The 21,917-nt window shown below is 40.0% G+C and overlaps 1 protein-coding gene across 5 annotated transcripts in view; it reads right to left on the minus strand.

The window, feature by feature from the left end:
• The window catches only part of CDKL5 (cyclin dependent kinase like 5), an 80,423-nt gene that overhangs the window by 41,132 nt on the left and 17,374 nt on the right, over positions 1-21,917 (minus strand). For all 5 annotated transcript variants that reach the window (XM_032226520.1, XM_032226518.1, XM_032226519.1 and 2 more), the window contains exons 2-3: positions 5,535-5,727; positions 2,097-2,131 (exon numbers count right to left, since the gene is read on the minus strand). In XM_032226520.1, the coding sequence (XP_032082411.1) occupies positions 2,097-2,131; positions 5,535-5,598 (99 nt within the window). In that variant the 5' untranslated portion in view covers positions 5,599-5,727. The remainder of the gene's footprint in view (positions 1-2,096; positions 2,132-5,534; positions 5,728-21,917) is intronic.

A 21,917-nucleotide genomic window follows, 5' to 3' on the forward strand; every position in this document is an offset into this window, starting at 1 on the left:
TGCAGCAGCTACCGGTAAATTTCAAAAATAAAAATAGATACCAATAATGTTTTTGAATATTTATTTCAAAGAAAAACAGTAAACTAGCGGTGTATTCAATGAAATACTTCCGTGTCCCGTGCAGCCGCGGGAGCGATGTCCCGCCTCCTATGACACACAGCACAGTGATTCCTATCATTGGATCACTGTACCAGAGGAGGTGGGACATCTCTATGTGGCTGCTTGCCATAACAAGGAGGAGGTGGGACATCGTTGCAGAGCGGCAGGAGGGGGAGGAAGGGGAATCGTAAGACAGCCCTGCATTACATTAGAACGTGAGGAGGGGGGAAGGTGCGGTGCGCGCTGCGCGGCAAACTGACACAGAGGGAGGGGAAACTCACAGGGGCACTGGGCCATTCACGAGTGTCACCCAGCGGCATGGCCCAGCCCCTTTTTCTCCTCCATTTCGGGCAAATTTTTCACTGACTCGAGTATAAGCCGAGGCGGCTTTTTTCAGCCCAAAAAGTGGGCTGAAAAACTAGGCTTATACTTGAGTATATACAGTACATGTATATGTGATTTTGTCTTTCGGCCTTTTTAGTGTACTATTCCCCAAATGTTTTATTTTTTTATTTTTATAAAAAAAATGATTAGTATTACTGAGAAAGAATACTATTTAGCATTTATCCAAAGGAAGGAGGAGTTTGTATTCAGACTTATTTCCTACCAAAATAAGAGATAAAAGAATAAATGACCTAACAAAAATCCTATAGAATCCTCCCTATTAACCTAGGATTGCCAAATCCAATTTACAACTGTAGAGGTTCTTATGCCTGATTAATGTATCCATATGTATTCTTTAATATATGCCTGCAAGAAGCAACAACCCAAGGAAAAGAGAAGAAATGAGAATAAGAAAAAAGAAGTACAGAAGAGGACTAGGATAAAAAATACATTAATCCAATTAATAATTACTAACTAAAATTACATTCTTTGACCTAGGATCCACTTATTTACTTGCTTCATCCTGACTCAGATCTTTGGTGAGGGAGACTGAGTTCCTTCACTTCTTTGTGCTTGTTGTCTTTTATCTTTATTTATTATGTTTTGTTAATTTTATTGTAATTTTTTAGATTGTTGTGAGCTGCCCAGAGTCACTGAGAATTGGATGGCATACAAGTTAAATAAATACTATTATCTGTATATATCAGATGATCTTTCTCTTACACATAACATACTCTTGCACCACAGATGTAAGTATACACACATACTGTGCATGCAGAAACTCTTTCTGCAGATACAAAACAATATGGAAAGAGGATAAGATAAGAGTGGGAGATAACTGCATTGGGTACATAAAAAAAGAAAGGCGAAATAAGATCAAGTGATGGGAAGAATAACATGATAGGGAAAGATAGGCATTATAGAAATAGTAAATTTGCCAGGCAAGCAGCCCCCCTCAAGCTGCGGCTAATCTTCAGTGTAATTCAGACAATATATTTTATCTAACCAATAAAACTTTTATACTTTTCTATAGTTTGAGAATATAGATTATTATCTTTATATTTTAAAAATAAAACAAGGAACACTGTACATTATTCAGAAAGCCTAGAATCTAGAATACCAATTTAAGCAAAGTTTTAAAGTAGAAATTCAGATTTTTTAATCAAAACTCTCAAAAGCATCTTTTTAGATTGGGTTTAAAAATAATTAGTTTAATAGAAAAAAACATTTAAATACAACACTTTTGGTGTAATTCTCTATAGCAGAGTTGGATCATTGAGATTAAAGCAAAATAATAGTTTTCATAATGAACATTGGCTTCCCTTTTCTTTACAATTGAGCAAATTTAACTTTTTCTGCAGAAAACAATAATTTGCCACTCTGAATTAAACTGTAGCCTATGACAATAAGAAACTATGTAAAAATCATGGATAAGCATTTTAAATAAAGGACCAAACTATAGGTAGATTTAAACAAGGAAAGGGAAGAAACAGCTTCTCATTCACAATGAATAGTACACAAGCCAGGGCAACTTGCAGGAATATCAAACCAAACCATGGTCTCGAAAAACCAAAACAGAGATAATAAAGCACAACATAGATTGTTTTACTTACCTTATGTCTGCACTTAAGCACAACACCATAAGCTCCTATAATCCAAAATAAATTAAATAAATAAATCAAATTTAAACATTCATACGTACATTGTAGAAAGTATTATACATACATTTAAAAAAGCAAATAATAATAATAGTTGTTGTTATTATTATTATACAGTTGTATCACAGCGGCCAATTGTTTCGCCGGATTTGGCATTGGCTACTAGTCGGGCCCCACCCAGGGGCCTAGAACGTCGTAATGTATTTTCGTAATATGTGTGCAGATCCGAGGAGTGCGGCTTTTTGCATTTGACTGATGGTGATTTTGTCAATTTTTAACTATTTTAAAAGTAATTACAGTGCTTTTGGAATAGCACCCAGTGTGCCAATTGCCACTGGAATTACCACTGCTGGTTTGTGCCATAGTTGTTGAATTTCAATTTTTAAGTCCTGGTATTTTGCGATTTTTTCATGTTTTTTCAGCGACCCTGCTATTACCTGGTATTGCGATGCCTATGATTGTGACCTTATTTTTCTCAACCAGTGTGATGTCTGGTGTATTATGCGCCAGTATTTTGTCTGTTTGTATGCGAAAATCCCACAAGATCTTGACCATCTGATTTTCGGTGATTTTTTCAGGCTGATGTTCCCACCAGTTTGTTGCTGTTTTAATATTATAATTTTTGCACAAATTCTAATGGATCATTTGTGCTACTGAATTGTGCTGTAATTTATAATCAGTCTGCGCGATTTTTTTACAGCAGCTGAGTATGTGATCAACAGTTTCATCAGCTTCTTTGCAAAGTCTGCATTTGGCATCATCAGAGGATTTTTCGATTTTGGCCTTAATGGCATTTGTGCGGATAGCTTGTTCTTGCGCAGCCAGGATTAGTGACTCTGTTTCTTTCTTTAATGTACCTGTTGTTAACCATAACCAAGTTTGTTCACTGTCCACTTTATCTTTTATTTTTTCCAGAACAACAACAACAACAACATCATCATCATCATCATCATCATCATCATCATTATTGATTGATTGATACCTAGGACGCTGGCAGCAACCTGTAGCAACCATTAGCATCAGTCAATGGTATTTGTGATCTTTAAATGTTCATTTGACTGAGTTTCATGTTTAATGAATAAAAGAAATAAATGCAGCAAAAATTACTGGAACACCAACTGACAAAGTTCTTGAGAATGAACAGGTCAAGAGTTTGTGGGACTTTCAAATACAAAGACAGACATGCCTGACATCACTTTTGTGGAAAAGAAAAAAGTCTGGTTCATTGATATTGCAATACCAGGTGATGCACAAATTGAAGAGAAACTACTAGAAAAAATAACAAAATCCTGCAATCTGCAAATTGAAGTTGAGCGATTGTGGAGGAAGAAATCAACGGTTATACCAATAGTAATAGGAGTCCTTGGAGCATTACCCAAATATTTGGCTAGATATATGGAGTTAACTTAACAGATCTTAGGTCCTTGGTTAGTACCTGAACTGTTAAGTTTTTACCAGTCTGAGACTGTGAATTGAATTGAAGACCAAATCTTAAATACTACTACTACTACTACTACTACTGCTGCTGCTGCTACTACTACTACTACTACTAATAATAATAATAATAATAATAATAATAACAACAACAACAATAACAATGATAATGATAACAATAATGAATATTGAAATAATGTAATAAAAACAAACAGAATACTGGCAAGGAAAAACATTACATGTTCAATTTCCTCAAAAGACAGAGGGGAAAGTGATACAGATAAGATCTGGCAATGGTTTACAAATAGAATATTAAAAAAGGAAATTAAAGGTTTGATTTTAGCTGCTCAAGAGCAAGCTATTCGAACTCATGCAAACACAGCCAGAACTAAACAATCATCAAATGATTAAAATATAGATTCTACAAAGAAGCAGAAGAAACAGTAGATCACATACTCAGCTCCTTGCAAGAAGATTGCAGAAACTGATTATAAACAACAACATAATATAGTCTTCTAAATGATTCACTGAAACATTTATTAAAAGTACCATGTGCACTAATGAAAAGTTGGTGAGAATGTTTAGTTGAAAAATTAGTAAAAATGAGCAGATTGAAATATTTTGGAATTTCCGAATAAAAACTGATAAAAGTCTTAGCTCAGATTTAACTGTGGGCGAAACGACAGTGTGGATAATTGATCTGGCAATATCAGGGGATAATAGAATAGAAGACAAAGAATTAGAGATCATAGTATCAAGATCTGAAATTTTAAGTTAAAAATTATGGCATAAATTGATCCTAGTGTTTATTGGCACACTTTGTGAAAATCCTGGGTGACACTTAGAAAATCTGTGCATTAATAAAATTTCCATCTGCCAATTACAAAAGCCCACAGCGCTTGGATCCCCACATATATTATACTGAAACATTACTACATCTTAGGTTCTTGGGAAATATGTAATGATATAAAGGCCAACACCATATACAGAACGGGCACCTATGATTTCATGTTGTTGTGTAGAGACTGTAGAGATTATTATTTGGGTTAAATGTTGCAAAATTTTATTCTTAGACTCAAGTGAAAATTGGGTAGTAGGTTTTTAAGAAGCTTGACATATAAGCATTATCTTCCTTAATTTGAAAAAAAATACCAATTTTGAATGGTTGTAGCATAAAGCAGCTGAAGCAAAAGACTAAATTCCAGAAGTCCATTTTGAGGAGTATTGGTGAGCAAGAATGCTTTAATTATTAGAAAGTTAAATAATTTTTACACTAAAACATTTCTAAATGTACTCAGGGATAAACAGCAATATATACTAAGTGGTAAGATAAACATGATAGAATTAAAAATTTTCAACAGTACTGTATAACTACCACTTACTATCCTCACATATACAGTCATGACTTACCAAAAACAGTATTTGTATTAAGACCCAACATTACTTTTTAAAAATCTGTGCTTGCAGAGGCATGGAAACGAGAAAATCTGTGAGAGTTTTGAGACTCAGCATTATAATACAGCTTCAAGCTCAGTTGGACAAGCAATCAAGATCTCTTTTTGATTTTGAATATCTCACATATAAAAGGGTGTGCCCTTTTTTTCCCAGGCTTCAAAGGAAGAAAGAAAGCTCTCATAAGATTAGAAAACTGTAACATAAATAGTAAAAGCCTTTATGATAGAAAAAATGCTGTTCCATTCATGTTATTTTGTCCTACTATAATATCAGTCATTTAGATTTTCCATTTTTGTTATATATCAGGAATTAATTTGGTCAAACAGCAGAAAAAATGAGTCAGTAGTTCTATCATGCCATATCAGTGCTTAGAAAAATTGTATGTTTCTAGCCATGGAAAAACAAAAATTGTATTCTGTAATCAATGTCTCATCTACAACTTTCTAGTTATGCTCACATCTGTTCTCAAACCCCAATTAAATTTATTCATGAATATATGCTTACCTTCACCTACAACCCCAAGGATCTCAAATTTATTCATCACATTACCAATAATAGGAATCTTCATGAAGACAAATTTCTCATGGAACACCAATTGTACAACATGGCCAGAGAAGACCAAAATATTTGCAGATGTCCAGTCTGTAATGGTTGATAGGCTTCAGCACATTTATGTTCTAAGTCTGTAAAGAGATTCCTGCAAAGAAAATAAACATATAATTGGCATGAGCTAAAGTAATTTCACAAGATTCGTACTGAATGTACAACAGTACCTTCATTCAGTTTACACCAAGGTCTTAAATATATAATGCATAAACCAGAAGGACAACATTCTTTCATGTATTCCATCTTCAAAAGAGGGAAAAAAACCAGACCCAGAAAACTACAGGTCTAACTTCAATGTCTGGGAAGATACTGGAAAAAATAATCAAAAACAGATCTGTGAACATCTAGAAACAAATAAAGTTATAACTAGTAGACAGCACAGCTTTGTTAAAGCAGATCATCTTATTTCATTCTTTGACAAAGTGACGAAATGCTGTGGACATAGTATACTTATAATTCAGTAAGGCATTCAACAAAGTAGACCACAACCTACTTCCTGGTAAACTAGAAAAATGTGGAATAAACAGCATCACCACCAGATGGATGTGTAAAAGGCTGACAAATCATACTCAATGAATAGTTCTTAATAGTATCTACAAGGAGGGAAGTAAGAGGTAGGGTACCACAATATTCCATCTTTGGCACATTTGGCATATAGATGAAGATACTCTTCAATATCTTTATCTATCTATCTATCTATCTATCTATCTATCTATCTATCTATCTATCTATCTATCTATCATCTATCTATCTATCTATCTATCTATCAAAGGCAAATACCACTCACTCATCACAAAATCTCCAGAACCGTAAAGCCTACAAACTTGAAATTTGGCACGTATGTTCCTCTTGGCTTCTAGGTGCTTGCTAAGAAAGGATTTTTCAAAATGACCATCAGATCATTAGTATTTCTTATACAGTAAAATGCTAAGGAGTTCTACTCCCCCTCCCCACCTGAAAAGAATTATGTTCCAACTGCCAGATGACATATTAAGATGCTCTGATGCTAAGGAGTTAGACATTCTACTCCCCCTCCCCACCTGAAAAGACTCACATTCTGTTACCTCAGTTCAAACTGGCAGACATTCCACTCCTTCACTCAGGAGTGGTTTGGGGCTCCTTACAGTACTAAACATTGGTACCTCACGACAATGTCTACGCCTTCCACCTATGGAGCTGCTTCCGTACTCAAGGTGGCGGGAGCAATATTCCCTTATGTGTTTTAATCTCCAACCACCACTGAGCCAACAAATTGAACCGGAGTGAACCAAATTTATCCTGCATTGCCCGATCACATAGTTTTGTTGCAAAGCACAGGTATCCAGCTAGTACAGTAAATGACTTAGATGAGGGAATAGAAGGGAAACATCAAATTTGCAGATGACACTAAGCTGGCAGGAATAGCCAACACCCCAGAAGACAAACTCAGGATCCAAAAAGATCTTGACGGACTAGAACAATGAGCCCTATCAATAACATGAAATTTAATGTGGAGAAAAGCAAAGTTTTACACCTGGGCAGGAAAAACCAAAGGTACAGATTAGGCAAAACCCTGCTAACTAGAAATAATTGTGAAAGGGAATGTAAGATCTTGCTTCTCCAAATCTTCGCAAGGAAGCAGGATTCTTGAAACTGAAGTTGTTCCAAAAGGAGCTTATTGAAAGGCTTGTGACAGCAAGAGGTCTAGGCAGGAACCAAACCTTCCCACTTAAAAAACAGTGATTTAAAGCAGTGCAAACATAACCCCTCCCACAGTACAGCAATGCAGGAAACAGAAACTCACAGCACAGTAATGCAGGAAACAGAAACTTCATATAGAGATCCCTCTAATCCTCCCCCCTCCCATGAGAATGCCAGTGTCACAATAGAAATATATGAGACCTGATATGCCACCCCCCCCTAGAAAAACAGGAAGTCCACCTGAAAGAAAACAAAAAGAGGGAAGGGGAGACAAAGAAAACATAAAATCAGTGAGGTTTGTCAATGTACAATTAATGAAATATAGGTATTAATTTAGAGGCATGCACATGTTTTTTGTGAACCCATTCATTGTGTGAAAAGGGGAGGTGTTTCCAAGTCACCAGGTACTGAGTGGCTCCCTGGAATTTCCTAGAATCTAGAATTTCTTGAGCTTCGAAATGTCATTTGCCCTCTACCATAATAGGGGGTGGAATAGGGGTAACAGCCGGTAGAAGTCAGAGGTAACTTCAGCCTTCAGCAAGCTATGATGAAAAACGGGGTGGACTTGCTGTAATGACTTAGGGAGTTGCAATTCCACTGTAACAGGGTTAATAATATGAACAATGGGGAAAGGCCCAATGTATTTAGGGCCCAGCTTTTTAGAATGCTGCAAAGATTTTACAAACTTGGTGGAAAGATAAATTTTGTCCCTCACTTTGTAAAGTCTAGGTTCTATTGATTTCTTGTCTGCTTGTGCTTTATAGACAGCCTTGGTTTCATCCATGGCTTTGTGGACCACTGGCCAAATGGTTTGCAAATAACTGATCCACTGTTTCAATGAGGGGATTTCTGGTTCATGTGAGGGTAAGTCAAGCATAGCATTAAATTCTTGCCCTGTGGCCACTCTGAATGAGGCAAAAACTGTGCTAGTGTGAACTGCATTATTATAGGCCACTTCTGCAAAAGGCAATAGCTCGCTCCAGTTGTCCTGTTGATAGTTAATAAAACAATGCAGGTACTGTTCCAGAACTGAGTTCGTTCATTCCATGGCCCCATTTGTTTGTGTATGATGACTAGAACTAAGTCTCTGTTCGGTTTTGAGTAGGTCCAAAAAGGCTTTCCAGAACTTGGATGTGAATTGGACCCATCTGTCCAAAATAATATGCCATGGGGCCCCATGCAAGTGGCATATGTGCACCAAAACAGCTTAGTCAAGGCTTTGGCCATAAGGGATCTTTTGGCATGGGACGAAGTGAGCCTGCTTTGAGAAAAGGTCTGTGATAACCCAGATCACTGTGTTTCCAGAACTCTGGGGCAATTCTACAATGAAATCTCTCTCCATAGTCTTGTTTTAATGAAGGCCACCAGAATTGCCATTTCAGTAAATGTAATGTTTTTACAAAACCAAAGTGAATTTGGAGTCGTGACAAGCTTGCATAGCTTTCAGTCTTTCCCTAATTGGGACATACAGCTTACTTCCCACCCAACCTAACCCATCTTTTATTATGTAAGTATGTCTATGGGCACTAAACCACTCATCTGTTTCCAAGGCCTTCTTGAATTCTGTGTTGGTGCATTGTCTGAGGTGGAAGGGTCGTTCTTTGTCTGAGAATGTGTGACAACTTTAGCCACTAAGTGGGAGGCTGGGAGCATGGGCTTAATTACTTCCACCTTTAACACTGTTGTATTGTGGTAGTCTGGACAAGGCATCTCTCAAAAAGTTTTTTCCTCCCAATAAATACTTCAAAATGAAATTAAAGCGTTTGAAGTACTGTGCCCATTGGACCTGTTTTGGAGACATTTTCCATGGTGTTTTGAGTGCTTCCAAGTTCTTGTGGACAGTCCATACTTGGAAAGGTATTTTTCTTCCTTCTAAGAAATGTCTCCAAGTTAAGAGTGCCCACCTGATTGCAAAAGCTTCTTTTTCCCATATTGCCCATCTCTGTTCAGTTTCAGTTAATTTCCTAGAGGTATATGCACATGGTTATAATTTGCCTTCTTTGTTCTCTTGGAGTAAATCTGCACCGACTGCCACATCACTGGCATCACCCTTAATTACAAATGGTTCTTCTGGGTCTGGGTGTTTTAACACTGGTTTGGCTGAAAAGAGTCTTTTCAGTTTCTCAAATGCTGCTTGGCAGTCCATAGTCCACTTCAGTGGTTGGCTAGGTTTCAGTTTATCTACCCCCTTGGTTTTTAACAGATTTGTAATCGGCAACACTATTTGGGCAAAAGAGGGGATAAACTGACAATAAAAAGTTAGCAAACTCCAGGAAGCTCTGTAATTGTTTGTGAGTATGGGGGGGCGGGTTCCACTCAAGGACTACTCTGAGTTTTGTGGGGTCCATTTCTACCCACTGATGAGATTCAGTACCCTAGGTAATCTACTTTATCTTGGTGAAATTCACATTTGGAGAGTTTGGCAAACAACTTAGTTGCCCTTAGTTTCTTTAAGACCTCCTGCACCAATTTAACATGTTGAGTCTTAGTTTCAGTATAAATCAATATTTCATCAAGATAAACCAACACTCCCTTATACAAGTGCTCATGCAGCACCTCATTAATTAGCTGCATGAAAATGGCAAGAACCCCTTGGAGGCTGAATGGCATGAAAACTCTATTAATCACCTAAGAAAATATTCCAGAAATCAAAGACTGAATTAATACTAGAATCTAAGTAGATATCAAAGGTCAATGAAACGGCTAGTTATATGTTAATAATCAGTTGTGAGCAATTGTAAGGGCTGTATCAGCAGTGGAAGAGAGAATCACCAGAAAGCTAGTTTATTTGATTATTTGATGTTATTGTTTCCCTGTGATTTATTTTGTCCCAAATAAACATGTAAAGAGCATGATTCTGTATCTAGCTTTATGCCTACACATTAGTTTAATTACAGACTTAGAATGGGAAGATGTGAATAACTTTTGTAAAGGCAGAAGTGATTCTGAATTTGAAAACATCATGCATGATCATGAAATGGCAACAAAGAATTAAACAGATCATTCTGCTGCCATCTACCACAATCCAGATTTCTGAAGTCCAGATATGGTCATCATTATCATTTTCCTAGTGTTATTCCCGCAGGTGCAGAATCTGCTTTTCAGATTGATGAATGCTATATTTGCTATTAAGATATATATGTCATGTTAATTGTAAGAAAAATTATAGATGTATGTTTTCCTTAAAATCCTTTCTAAAATGAAGAATTTGCTTTCAGTTAAAAAATATAATCATATGAATGTAACCTTTTGAAACAGTTAATAGAAACTTAAGAAAAACATTTTCAACTACAAAGCGAAATTTAGAAAATGTCTAAGTAAAGCAAATTAAAGCAAAATTCTGTAAAACATATAAACTAATCAATTCTGGATACTATTGCTATTTTTTCATAATTTGGGAACAAATTATTTCTGGAGACACAGTTCAGATACAATATAAAATAATTTTAAAAGCATTTACCTAGAAACATGCTCTGCTGTCTTTTTGCAATGACAATATTTTAAATACATATTTATTATGTTTTATCAGTAAGAATAAAATACAAAACAGGAAAAAACACATCCAGTAGTAACAACAAAAAAAGAAAAAGAAAAAACTGTGTACAAAAAAAAAATTAATAACCCAAACAGCCAACATTAAACATAAAAAAGTACAACCTGTCTGGATGCTGAAAAAAATAGAATAGAATAGAATTCTTTATTGGCCAAATGCGATTGGAATTTGTCGGTGCATATGCTCTCAGTGTACATAAAAGAAAAGATACATTTGCCAAGAATCATAAGGTACAACACTTAATGATAGTCATAGGGTACAAATATTCAATCAAATCATATTAGGAAACAATATAAATCGTAAGGATACAAGCAACAAAGTTACAGTCATACACTATAATATCTGGCGTACCACCTGAACACCATCAGCATAGACAAAATCATCAGATGTCAGCCTCTGCTTTGCTGCTGCTTCGGCTGCCATTGAACCGGGGGGGGGGGGAGCATGGTATTTTGGAAGGGAATCATTATGTGCTGGAGGAAGATTCTAGACGCTGGCCTGACCATCTCATTGTGCATGCGGAGGAAGGGAGTTTCCTGCCAAGATTAACTGTCCAGCATTCCATCCTGGTGATGTTTTTTGAAGATATCTCCCACCTGACAGTTGGGTGAATTATAATTGGACTATGGACTGGGGTGCCAAGGGGAGGGGATTGAACTATACATGATATTCTTTGCTTTTGCGCCTAATTAACCAGATTCAGCTTTGCTATGCTACTTTTCGTTTGTAATTAGTAAAAGTACACTTAATCTCAAGCAAATGGAGTTGAGTGGTTTCTTTCCTGATTATTAAATGAAGTAGCATCTGACAATAAGCTGAATCTCACCTCGCACCCAACTCGGAGCGAACAACTTCCGAGGGGGGTGCCCTCATAGAAGAAAAAGAAAAATGTCTTTACATGAAAGCGACCTGGGAAGAAGACATGGGTGCAACAGCAGCACCATCGTTAACAGAAATGCTAGCTGACCTGAGAGTGGAAGAGCCTGCTGTTCGACCCAGATGGACTTGGGTTGTGGGACAGAAAGAGGAACCTGAGGAATTACAAACTGGAGTCACGAGAAGGAGGCCAAGAAAACCCCCAGCTGCTGACTGGAGTGGCTTTGGAGAGCAAGATTACAAAATGTCCCAAGCCATGAGGCTCCTCGAAGAGGCATGGAGTGAACGTCGAATTCATGAGAGCTGTGGAAAGGGAACCAGCAGATGAACTGGAAAAAAGGTACCCGCTGCATAGCTTAAGGCAGTGTTTTTCAACCACTGTGCCACGGCACACTAGTGTGCCGTGACATAGTGTAAGGTGTGCCGTGGGAAAAACACCCGCTGGGTGTTTTTGCCTCGGGATATCTCTGTGTCCCGAAAGTTGCTTTCGGGACACAGGGATGCCTCTATTAAGTCCCTGCGGCCCCACGTTTACTTTAAAAACGTGGGGACCGCCGGGAGGTAGCGCACGCAGGGACGTCACTGACGTCCCATGCGTGCGCCCATAGCAACAATCGCGGAGGACCGGAGCAGCGAGAACGCGCGCTGTCAACTTGGTAAGTGTTACCAGCGGCGCGTCTCCTTCGGTGTTCCGAGCACCGAAGTGGGGCAGTACACAGGCATACAGCCTTCAGTAATACACTGTATGGCTGAAGGCTGTATGTCTGTGGGGGAACTATACTGGACCTAATGTGGGGGGACTATACTGGACCTAATGTGGGGGGACTATACTGGGCCTAATGTGGGGGAACTATACTGGACCTAATGTGGGGGACTATACTGGACCTAATGTGGGGGAATTACAACCTAATGTTGGGGAACTACAACCTAATAATTTCTTTTTATTTGATTCCTATTCAAGAGAATTACTTTATATATAGTCAATATAGGCACAGAGTTAAATTTTTTAACATTTTCTAATGGTGGTGTGCCTCGTGATTTTTTTCATGAAAAAAGTGTGCCTTTGCACAAAAAAGGTTGAAAAACACTGGCTTAAGGGAGACTGGAGGGGCCGAAGAGGGATGTGTGCAAGAAAACCCAGAACCAGCCTCCCCCCCTGTGGCTAGAGACATTCAAAGAGCGGGGGGGGGGGAGGCGACGCCGGATGGCTAAGGTCCCACCCTTAAGCGTAAAGTATGATGGAGAACCCAGCGGTCTCGGGTTGTTTATTATTCAGGTCTGGAATTATATGGAAATATATGGACCTGATTTGGTTACTGAAGAATCTAAAGTGAGAATAGTGTTAATGGCTTTGGAGAAGAAAGCAGCCAACTGGATGGTCGGATTACATAATAGTAACTCCCCTCTCTTGAGGAATTTTGATGACTTTATGGCAGCAATGAGGAGAAGGTTTGATGACCCCTTGATTGAGCGTCGCGCTAGATTAAAATTTACGAGCCTCAAACAGGGAAAGAAAACTGTGCCTGAATATGTGCAGGAATTCCGGGAGTTGTCGGCCTATATGAGTGGATGGTCGGAAGAGGCCTTGCTGGATCGATTCGCTGATGGCTTGAATAAAGATGTTTACCAACAATGCATAAACAGGCGCATTCCCCGCCGTTTGGAGCATGAGAGTGCTGCAGATATTGAGTTGGACTTAACCAGGCTTCGTTGCATGGATGAGGGAGAAGTTGAGAAATCCCCTCCGCCCCCCCCAACCCCCCTCCCAAAGAGTGAAAAGGGGGGGTAGGGGAGTTTTTGCAGGCAAGCCCAAGCCCTCCGCTTGTTTCCGCTGTGGGAAGGAGGGGCATCATGCTGTAAATTGCCGAGTGAAGCTGACCCACTCCACTCCACCCCCCCACCCCCCAGAGGGAGAGGAAACTTGAGAAGCCCACAAACAAGAGAAAGGAGGCCGCTTTTGCTGGAGATGTTTCTCGACGCTTCGAGCCAGAGGAGGGGGGAAGCAGAACTCCCAGCACGTCTGACGACAGTGATGATGAGGATTCTCATCGCTGGGTAAGTTTGCGCTCTGGCCCTATGCTTATTCCAGTCGAGCTTAGAGTGCCCTCTTCTGGCGCAAAAGAAAAACTTATGGCTCTATTAGATTCTCGGTGTTCCCGTTGCATGATAAGCCCTGAAATGGTTGAGAAGCTGGGCTTGAAGCTAAAAACTTTGAAAATCCCTATTGCTTTTTGCCAAATAGATGGCTCTATTGTGTGTGTGGGGGGTCCTGCTCATTTTTCCACTGAACCCATCGAGATGTGGATGGGTACCCACCAGGAAATAATAACTTTTATTGTGGTGCCTGGGATGGACCGGCCCCTTATTTTAGGACTCCCCTGGCTCCGTAGATGGAACCCACGCATTAACTGGAGAGAGGGGTGGTTGTGAATTCGGACAGCCACACCCCCTGAGGGGAAAGTTGAAACTCCAGCATCTGATACTACTACCCTCACACTGGCAGCCAGGGGGCACGAGAAAATTAAGGGAGAGGAAAAAATACCAAGGGAATATTGGGACCTCAAGGATGTTTTTAGTGAAAAATCTTCTGATAAGTTAACCCCCCACAGACCCACAGATTGCACCATTGATATTTTACCTGGAGTAAAGCTTCCAAAGCCCCAAATATATTCAATGACCCCTAGGAAGATGGAGGAAATGAGGAAATTCATTGATAAAAACTTGGGAAGGGGATTCATTGAACCAGCAAGGCCCAAGGTAGTGGCCCCAGTATTGTTCAGAGAGAAGAAAGATGGCTCCTTCAGATTATGTGTGAATTTCAAAAACTTAAACTGCATCTCTGCTCAGAACCTCTACCCCTTACCACTGATGAAGGACATGCTGGCCCAACTTGGGAAGGGCCGGATTTTCACTAAATTGGACCTAAGGGAAGCGTACTATAGGGTCAGAATTAAAGAGGGGGACGAATGGAAAACTGCTTTCAACTGCCCCCTTGGTTGCTTCCAATTTCGAGTAATGTCATTTGGCCTCCAGGGGGCGCCAGCAGTCTTCATGCAATTGATTAATGAGGTTTTACATGACCATCTTTACAAAGGCGTAATGGTCTATTTAGACGATATCCTTATTTACACGGAAACATGTGAAGAACATGTGAAGCTTGTTCGCACGGTTCTGAAGAAACTCTGAGCGGCAGAACTGTACGCTAAGTTGTCCAAGTGCGAATTTCATCAGGAGAAAGTTGATTACCTGGGCTATCGGATCTCCCACAAGGGGATAGAGATGGACCCTGCTAAGGTCAGGGCTGTCACCGAGTGGGAGGCCCCACGTACACGTAGGCAATTACAGAGATTTTTGGGATTTGCTAACTTCTATCGTCAATTTATTCCCTCCTTCGCTAAGATAGCTCTCCCAATAACTAGCCTCCTTAAATCAAAAGGAGGGGCTAAGCCTAAACCTAGCAAACCTTTGGACTGGACTATGGACTGTCAAGCTGCTTTCGAGAAGTTGAAACGCCTCTTTGCGAAGTAACTGGTCCTCAAGCACCCTGACATGCACGCGCCTTTTGTGGTCCAAGCTGACGCTAGTGATGTGGCAGTGGGAGCTGTACTACTTCAAGCAAATAGCCAAGGTAAATTACAACCCTGCGCTTACACCTCTTGCAAACTGACCGACACAGAAAGACGTTGGGATATTTGGGAGAAAGAGGCTTTTGCTGTTCGTTGGCTTTATCAACCTGGCACCATTTTCTGGAGGGCGCCAAGCACCCTTTCGAGGTGTGGACTGACCATAAAAACTTGGGAGGCATTGAGAACCCCCAGAAAACTTTCTTCTAAGCAGATGCGCTGGGCTCAGCATTTCAATAGATTCAATTTCACCTTGAAATATATTCCGGGAGGGAAAAATTTTATGGCTGATGCTTTGTCCAGACTCCCTCAGTACAACTGTTCAAAGCTCAGTGTTGTCCAGCCTGTCATTCCCACAAAGAGCCTAGCTGCTCCTGTTGTTACTAGAAGTCAAACAACTTCCAAATTGGAAGTCACTGAGGACTTTCTATCTGACCTAAAAAAGGCCCTCACTGAGGATGACTGGTTCCAACAACACATGGATGAATGCACTATAAAAGATGGATTGGCTTGGATTGGAGCAAAGTTATACATCCCTGTGTCCATTAGGACCATTGTACTTCAACGGGCTCATGACTCCCAGATGGCTGGACACTTTGGGTTCGTTAAGACCCTGCACCTCGTTAAGAGTCAATTTTGGTGGCTGTCTCTGAAAAAAGACATTGAGGCTTATGTAGCTAGTTGTCCCATTTGTGCCGCGGCTAAACGCCCTCCGGGTAAGCCCCAGGGGTTGCTCCAGGCGGTGGCCGGTCCAGTAGCCCCGTGGAAGGAGATCTCTATGGATTTCATTGTTGAACTTCCAGAAAGTCAAAGAAACACTGTAATCTGGGTTGTTACTGACTTATTCTCCAAGCAAGTTCATTTCATCCCTTGCTCCAAGATACCTTCCGCTAAATCTCTCGCTAAGATGTTCATCTCACATATATATCGCTTACATGGGGTACCCGACCGCATCATTTCGGACAGGGGTGTTCAGTTCACCTCCCTATTCTGGAAGGAATTCCTGAAGCGGATTGGCTCCGCCCAGGGGTTAAGCTTCTCCCACCACCCTCAGACTATTGCGGCCTGCGAGAGGACTAATTCTGTGCTGGAGCAATATTTACATTGTTTCATCAACTACCAACAAGATGATTGGGTGGAATTGTTGCCTCATGCTGAGGTAGCTTACAACAATTCCGTGCACAGCAGCACTGGCTTTACCCCTTTTCGTGTGGTGTACGGCCAGGATTTTGTGCCCATTCCTGAGATTCCTCGCAAGCAGCCGCAGGTATCTTCGCTGTCGGAGTGATCGCCTTCGGGACGTCTGGCCTTTGGCACTCCAGACTCTAGATGCTGCGCACCGCACTCATAAGAAACAGGTTGATAAGAAACAGACTAAACCCCATGAATATAAGGTTGGTTATCAAGTTTATTTATCCACTAGTAGCATCTGACACCACCAGTGAATTGCAAGAGGCAGTTTTACTTGGAATAGTTTACATTCTGCAATGACACCTTTAACATAATCAAGCAACAGCATTTCCCCATCCCAGTCTTTGGAAAGGGTTCATGAAGTAGATGAAATGCCAAATCCAATTTGACTGACATTTGACTGACTGTGCAAAGAACCATAATAGTAATAGTAACCTACTACTGCCTAATTTTATAGCAAGAAATTGCTAGTTTCAGACTTGTGCAGTTCCAATGCTTTGTACTATGTCAGACATACTCTATAGAAGCAGCACATCATTTAAATCTCAATAATGGATTTCAGATCAATATGGAGGGTTGGCAGAGATCAATTACCCATGTGAAACATTGTCTATATTTTTTTCTTTCTTATTCATTTTCTATCATTGTAGTTAGTCTAGCCAGCCAACCAGAGTTGCTTGATAGTGAGATTTGTACCATATAAATTCCATAAAGAAATAAAATATTGTGCTGCTATCTATATATTCTTCCATGAGCAAGACATATTAGCTTGCATGATCAGTTTTTTAAAGATGATGTACTGTAGATAAAATAATTATTATTCATTGTCTGTGCTTGTTTTATAGTCTTGTCCTAGCAACAACGACTTTAAAATAAGCTTAGCAAATCCGGATTTGATAGTACTTAGAAGCCCAGCAGGGATGTCAGGGCTATAGACTTAAGTTTTGTTTTGTTTTTTAAAGGTAGCAGCAACTAACATTATTGCTTATGCCTATTTTAGCATTGCAGCCAAGCTGCCTATCACTATTGGTACTATCTTAGCTTTCTTTTGCCACAGCTATTCTTCTATTTGCAGATCTTTGTATTTTGTGATTTTTCTTCAGTTCTTTTTCTTCTATTCTGCTTCCTCCAGGTACAGCCATCTGCACTATCCAGAATTTTCTTTCTTTCTTATCACAATTGTTAAGTTTGCGATCTTGTGTGGCAGATGCTTGTACATTTGAAATTTAAGTCCCAGAGCAGATTAAAAGGGTTGGAAGGTACCTTGTAGGTCATCTAGTCTAACTAGATGAGGGCCTCCAGAGTCCTGTTTTTCACTCTCCCCAGGCTCCGGAGGTGTTTCTCGAGCCTCTGGGAGGGCGAAAACAGCCTCCCACGGCCCTCCAGAAGGCTGAAAATCAGCTGGCCTGCGCGCGCATGCGTGCTGGAGTTGATAGCTCACGTGCCAGCAGATATGGCTCCGCATGTCACCTGTCGTACATGTGCCACAGGTTTGCCATCACAGATCTAGGGTATTAGCTGTTCCTGCCAGCCTAGTATTGTCTGCAAAGTTGGGAAGTTCTCCTCCTATTCTCTCATCTAAATCATTATGAAGATATTGAAGAGTACTGGGCCTAAGACAGAATCTTTTGGTACCCCACTGCTTACTTCCCATGTAGGTGTAGACTCGTTAAGAACTACTTGCTGGGTACAGTTTGTCAGCCAGTTACAAATCCATCTGGTGATGATGCTATCTATCCCACTTTTTTCTAGCTTACCAAGAAGTAGATTGTGGCCTACTTTGCTGAATGCCTTAATGAAGTCTAAGTATATTATGTCCAAAGTATTTTGCTGGTCTACTAATTTAGTTACTATGTTGAAGAATGAAATAAAATTGATTTGGCATGATCTGTTTTTAACAAATCCATTCTGACTGCTAGTTATTACTTTACTCATTTCTAGATGTTGGAGATCTGTTTCTTTATTATCTTTTCCAGTATCTTCCAGGGTATTGTTGTTAGGTTGATCGGTCTGTAGTTTTCTGGGTCTGTTTTTTCTCCTTTTTTGAAGATGGGAACCACATCAGCTCTTTCCCAGTCCTCTGGTAATTCCCCGGTGCTCCAATAGCAATTCAGACAGAATGTAATTCCTTATTTGCTTATACGCAGTAGATAGAATCTTACCAGACTAATCCCATTCTAATGGGTATACCCTGGGAGATTTTAGGAAGTGAGTTTCCTTTCTTCTGGGCAGGGCTACTTCTTTTCTCATTTACTTGTTTGGGATGTGCTTTTTTCTTCCTGGGAAGATTGCTTTCACAATCTTTCATATCAGGGAGGTTTTGCCAGATGTTCTTCAATCTTCAATTTCATCTCTTTGCAGCATGTTGTTTAACTGCTTGGCAATGAAGGGGTATAGAATGTGGTAGAGGTTTCTGATACAGTTCGCCTTCACCTAATAGAGTAATTCCTTACCCTTTCTGCTTTTTATTAAACGTTCTTTCATTTCAGCTTCTTTTTTACTCTTATCCACCTTCTTGATCCAAGTTACTTGTTCTATTTCATAACTGTGCCCAGAACTACACTGTTTCTAATTTGTCAGGTGTTGATTGGATCATGGCACGTGGATTGGTAGAAATAGTTCTAATTCGACTGAAACTGGAGGTGCTGCTTATAGTGTGCAATTCAAGCTTCGTATATGCTGCTCTTCTTGGTTATAGCTGTTAACTTGCTGCTTATTATTATTATTGAAAAATACTCAAGCAAATTTGCATCAACTGAACCAATAACATTTACTTATTTTTATATAGGAACTAAAGGCAGAATACATACTGCTTCTTCCATTTTCTCCCTTATAAAGACAGGGCTGTGAAATAGACTGGGATGAGAGACAGTGGCTAGCCTAAAATCACCAATTAGCTTCTCTGGCTGCAAGACGAAGCACAACTTGAGTTTCCCACTCTGAATCTAACACCTTAGTAACTACATGACACTAGGAACCCCCCCCCAAAAAAAAAACATTCCACACTGATCTGTGTCATAGGAGATCATGAATATGAAGCAAATATTCTCTATTTTATTATAGAGCATGAGCTGTTATCAGTGATATGATTAATGGGATGGGGACAGGTATATCAAGATTGCATTAGTGGTTAAAATGATTGATAACTGACAGGTCTGCTGTAGATATTTTCTCACAGCATTTCTTCTGTCTTTCATATGCACACATACCAAAATCTTTGGCCAAGTTTCCTAAAAATGGAATTGTTGAAAGAAAGTCTAAGCTTGGTGCCACATTAGTACCATACACAGAAAACACACCTGCAGACATATATCCATACAAACATATATAACACAGTGTGGATTAATCTAATATGGTGGTCAGCAAAATGCAATATTTGTATTAATAAAAAGTACAATTTTCTAATATAATAGGTAGTAAAATAGTTGTATAATAAAAGTAAGAGCAAGAAGAACAAAGTCTGGTAGCTGAAAAGTAGTATCATGATGAGGTTGCTTCCGGAAGTACCTCAGCGAGACAGGCATAAAATCCATGGGCTCTGAAGAGCCTCCTGTAAATTCTGTCTGACAAACCGATGCCAGGGATCTTTGGACCAGAACTTTCCTGGAGGGAAAGTAAAGAAGGAGCTGCATCTCAATAGACCTAGAGCAGCAATGGTAAACCTTTTTTGGCTCGCGTGCCATAAGTGGGGGGAGCGCAGGGGGAGTTGTGTGCGGGTGTGCCGCTCCCATAATGCAATGTGCGACACCACCACCCCCAGTGTGCATGCGCACAATACAGGCGCTCCCCCCCCATTTTTTGCATGTTTTTTTCGCCCTCCCCAGGCTCCAGAGGCTTTACAGGAGCCTGGGGAGGGCAAAAAAAGCCCCCCCACCTCCCAGAAGCCCTCTGGAGGCTTTAGGCACCTTCAGGAGGCTTTCCTGAAGCCCCCGAAGCAGTCAAAATGACCCTCCGAGCAAGCCAGAAGTCACTTCCGGTTTGCTTGGAGGGTCATTTTAAGTGCTCTGAAGGCTTCAGGAACCTTCAGGAGGCTTCCCTGAAGCCTTCGGAGCAGTCAAAACGACCCTCCGAGCAAACAGGAAGTTCGTTCCCGAACTTCCGGTTTGCCCATAGGGCCAGTTTTTTGTGCTCCGGAGGCTTCAGGGAAGCTCATGAAGCCTCCGGAGGGCAGGGGAGGCTCTTTTTGCCCTCCTCAGGCTCCTATAAAGCCTCTGGAAAAATTGCTTTAAAAAAGGGTAAACCCAGGTGGCCAGCGCACCCATGCGTGCTGGCCAGCTGACAAGACAGCACCTCGCGTGCCCTGACAAATGGCTCCATGTGCCACCTGTGGCACGTGTGCCATAGGTTCGCCATCACTGACCTAAAGGAACACAATTGATTCCTTGCAGGTCAGGGATTAGATCTTTGAATCGGCGTTGGGGGAGGAAGCATTGTAAAATAGCCACTACAAAGCTGAAGCTTCTGGATTAAGCATTGAGCAGGAACGGTGATTGGAAGGAGTGTTGAGACCTGGTGAGAAGATTTAAATAACCAACTGATACAAATCATAATTTGGAAAAGGTAAAGAATCTTGTGAGTCCAAGGCAGAGCTATCCTTAAAGTTCCAATTTAATAAAATAATAGTTGAAAATAATATTAATGGACAGATTGGGAATTTGGCGGAAAGGAAAGAAGAAACAAAGAAAGAGAAGGAAAAAATTGTGGTTTAAAAAGCTCAAAGAGAACTGCTTGCTTTAAACAACTTAGAGATAGAAATGAGAATTGAAACACAAGCTTTGAATTTGGATCTGAAAAGACTGTGTCTTTAAAAGAGATTAACTGACAATTGGGAACCTCACGGGAAAAGAAGGGGGGAAGGAGGCTAAAAATAATGATACTAAGGAGACTTGCTTTGTTCTAGCCTGTTCTAATGTATACATCTTAAGCAACTTTAATTAATTAGAGGTAGAAAATAACAAGAGGAAAAATCAAGAAGCTTTGTTTTTCCCCCTTTGTAATTTTATCTTCCCTCGATTTTAAACTACCAAACTGCACCGCTGAAAATCATTGAGTTGAAAAAATAGAGAAATTGAACCATTTGCCTCCATTTTTCTATTCTTATCTATTTAGAACAAAGAAAGTGAAGCCTTTAGAGGTTTCGAATTTGCTTGCACCTGGATAGCTGTGGAAGAAAAGAAGAATGTTTTCCCCTTTTTTCTTCATTTTAGCAGAACTGGAAAATAAGAAGAAACTGTGGAATTTAAATTATAATTTATCTTTTGAACTGGACACTATGGAAAGTTGGGAATTTAAAGAAATACATGAGATTATAAAAATATGCATGTCATTAAAATTAAATAGAATTTTGAAGTTAGAAAT

Source organism: Thamnophis elegans, chromosome 11 (assembly GCF_009769535.1).
Source record: "Thamnophis elegans isolate rThaEle1 chromosome 11, rThaEle1.pri, whole genome shotgun sequence".
In the NCBI taxonomy this organism is placed as follows: Eukaryota; Metazoa; Chordata; class Lepidosauria; order Squamata; family Colubridae; genus Thamnophis; species Thamnophis elegans.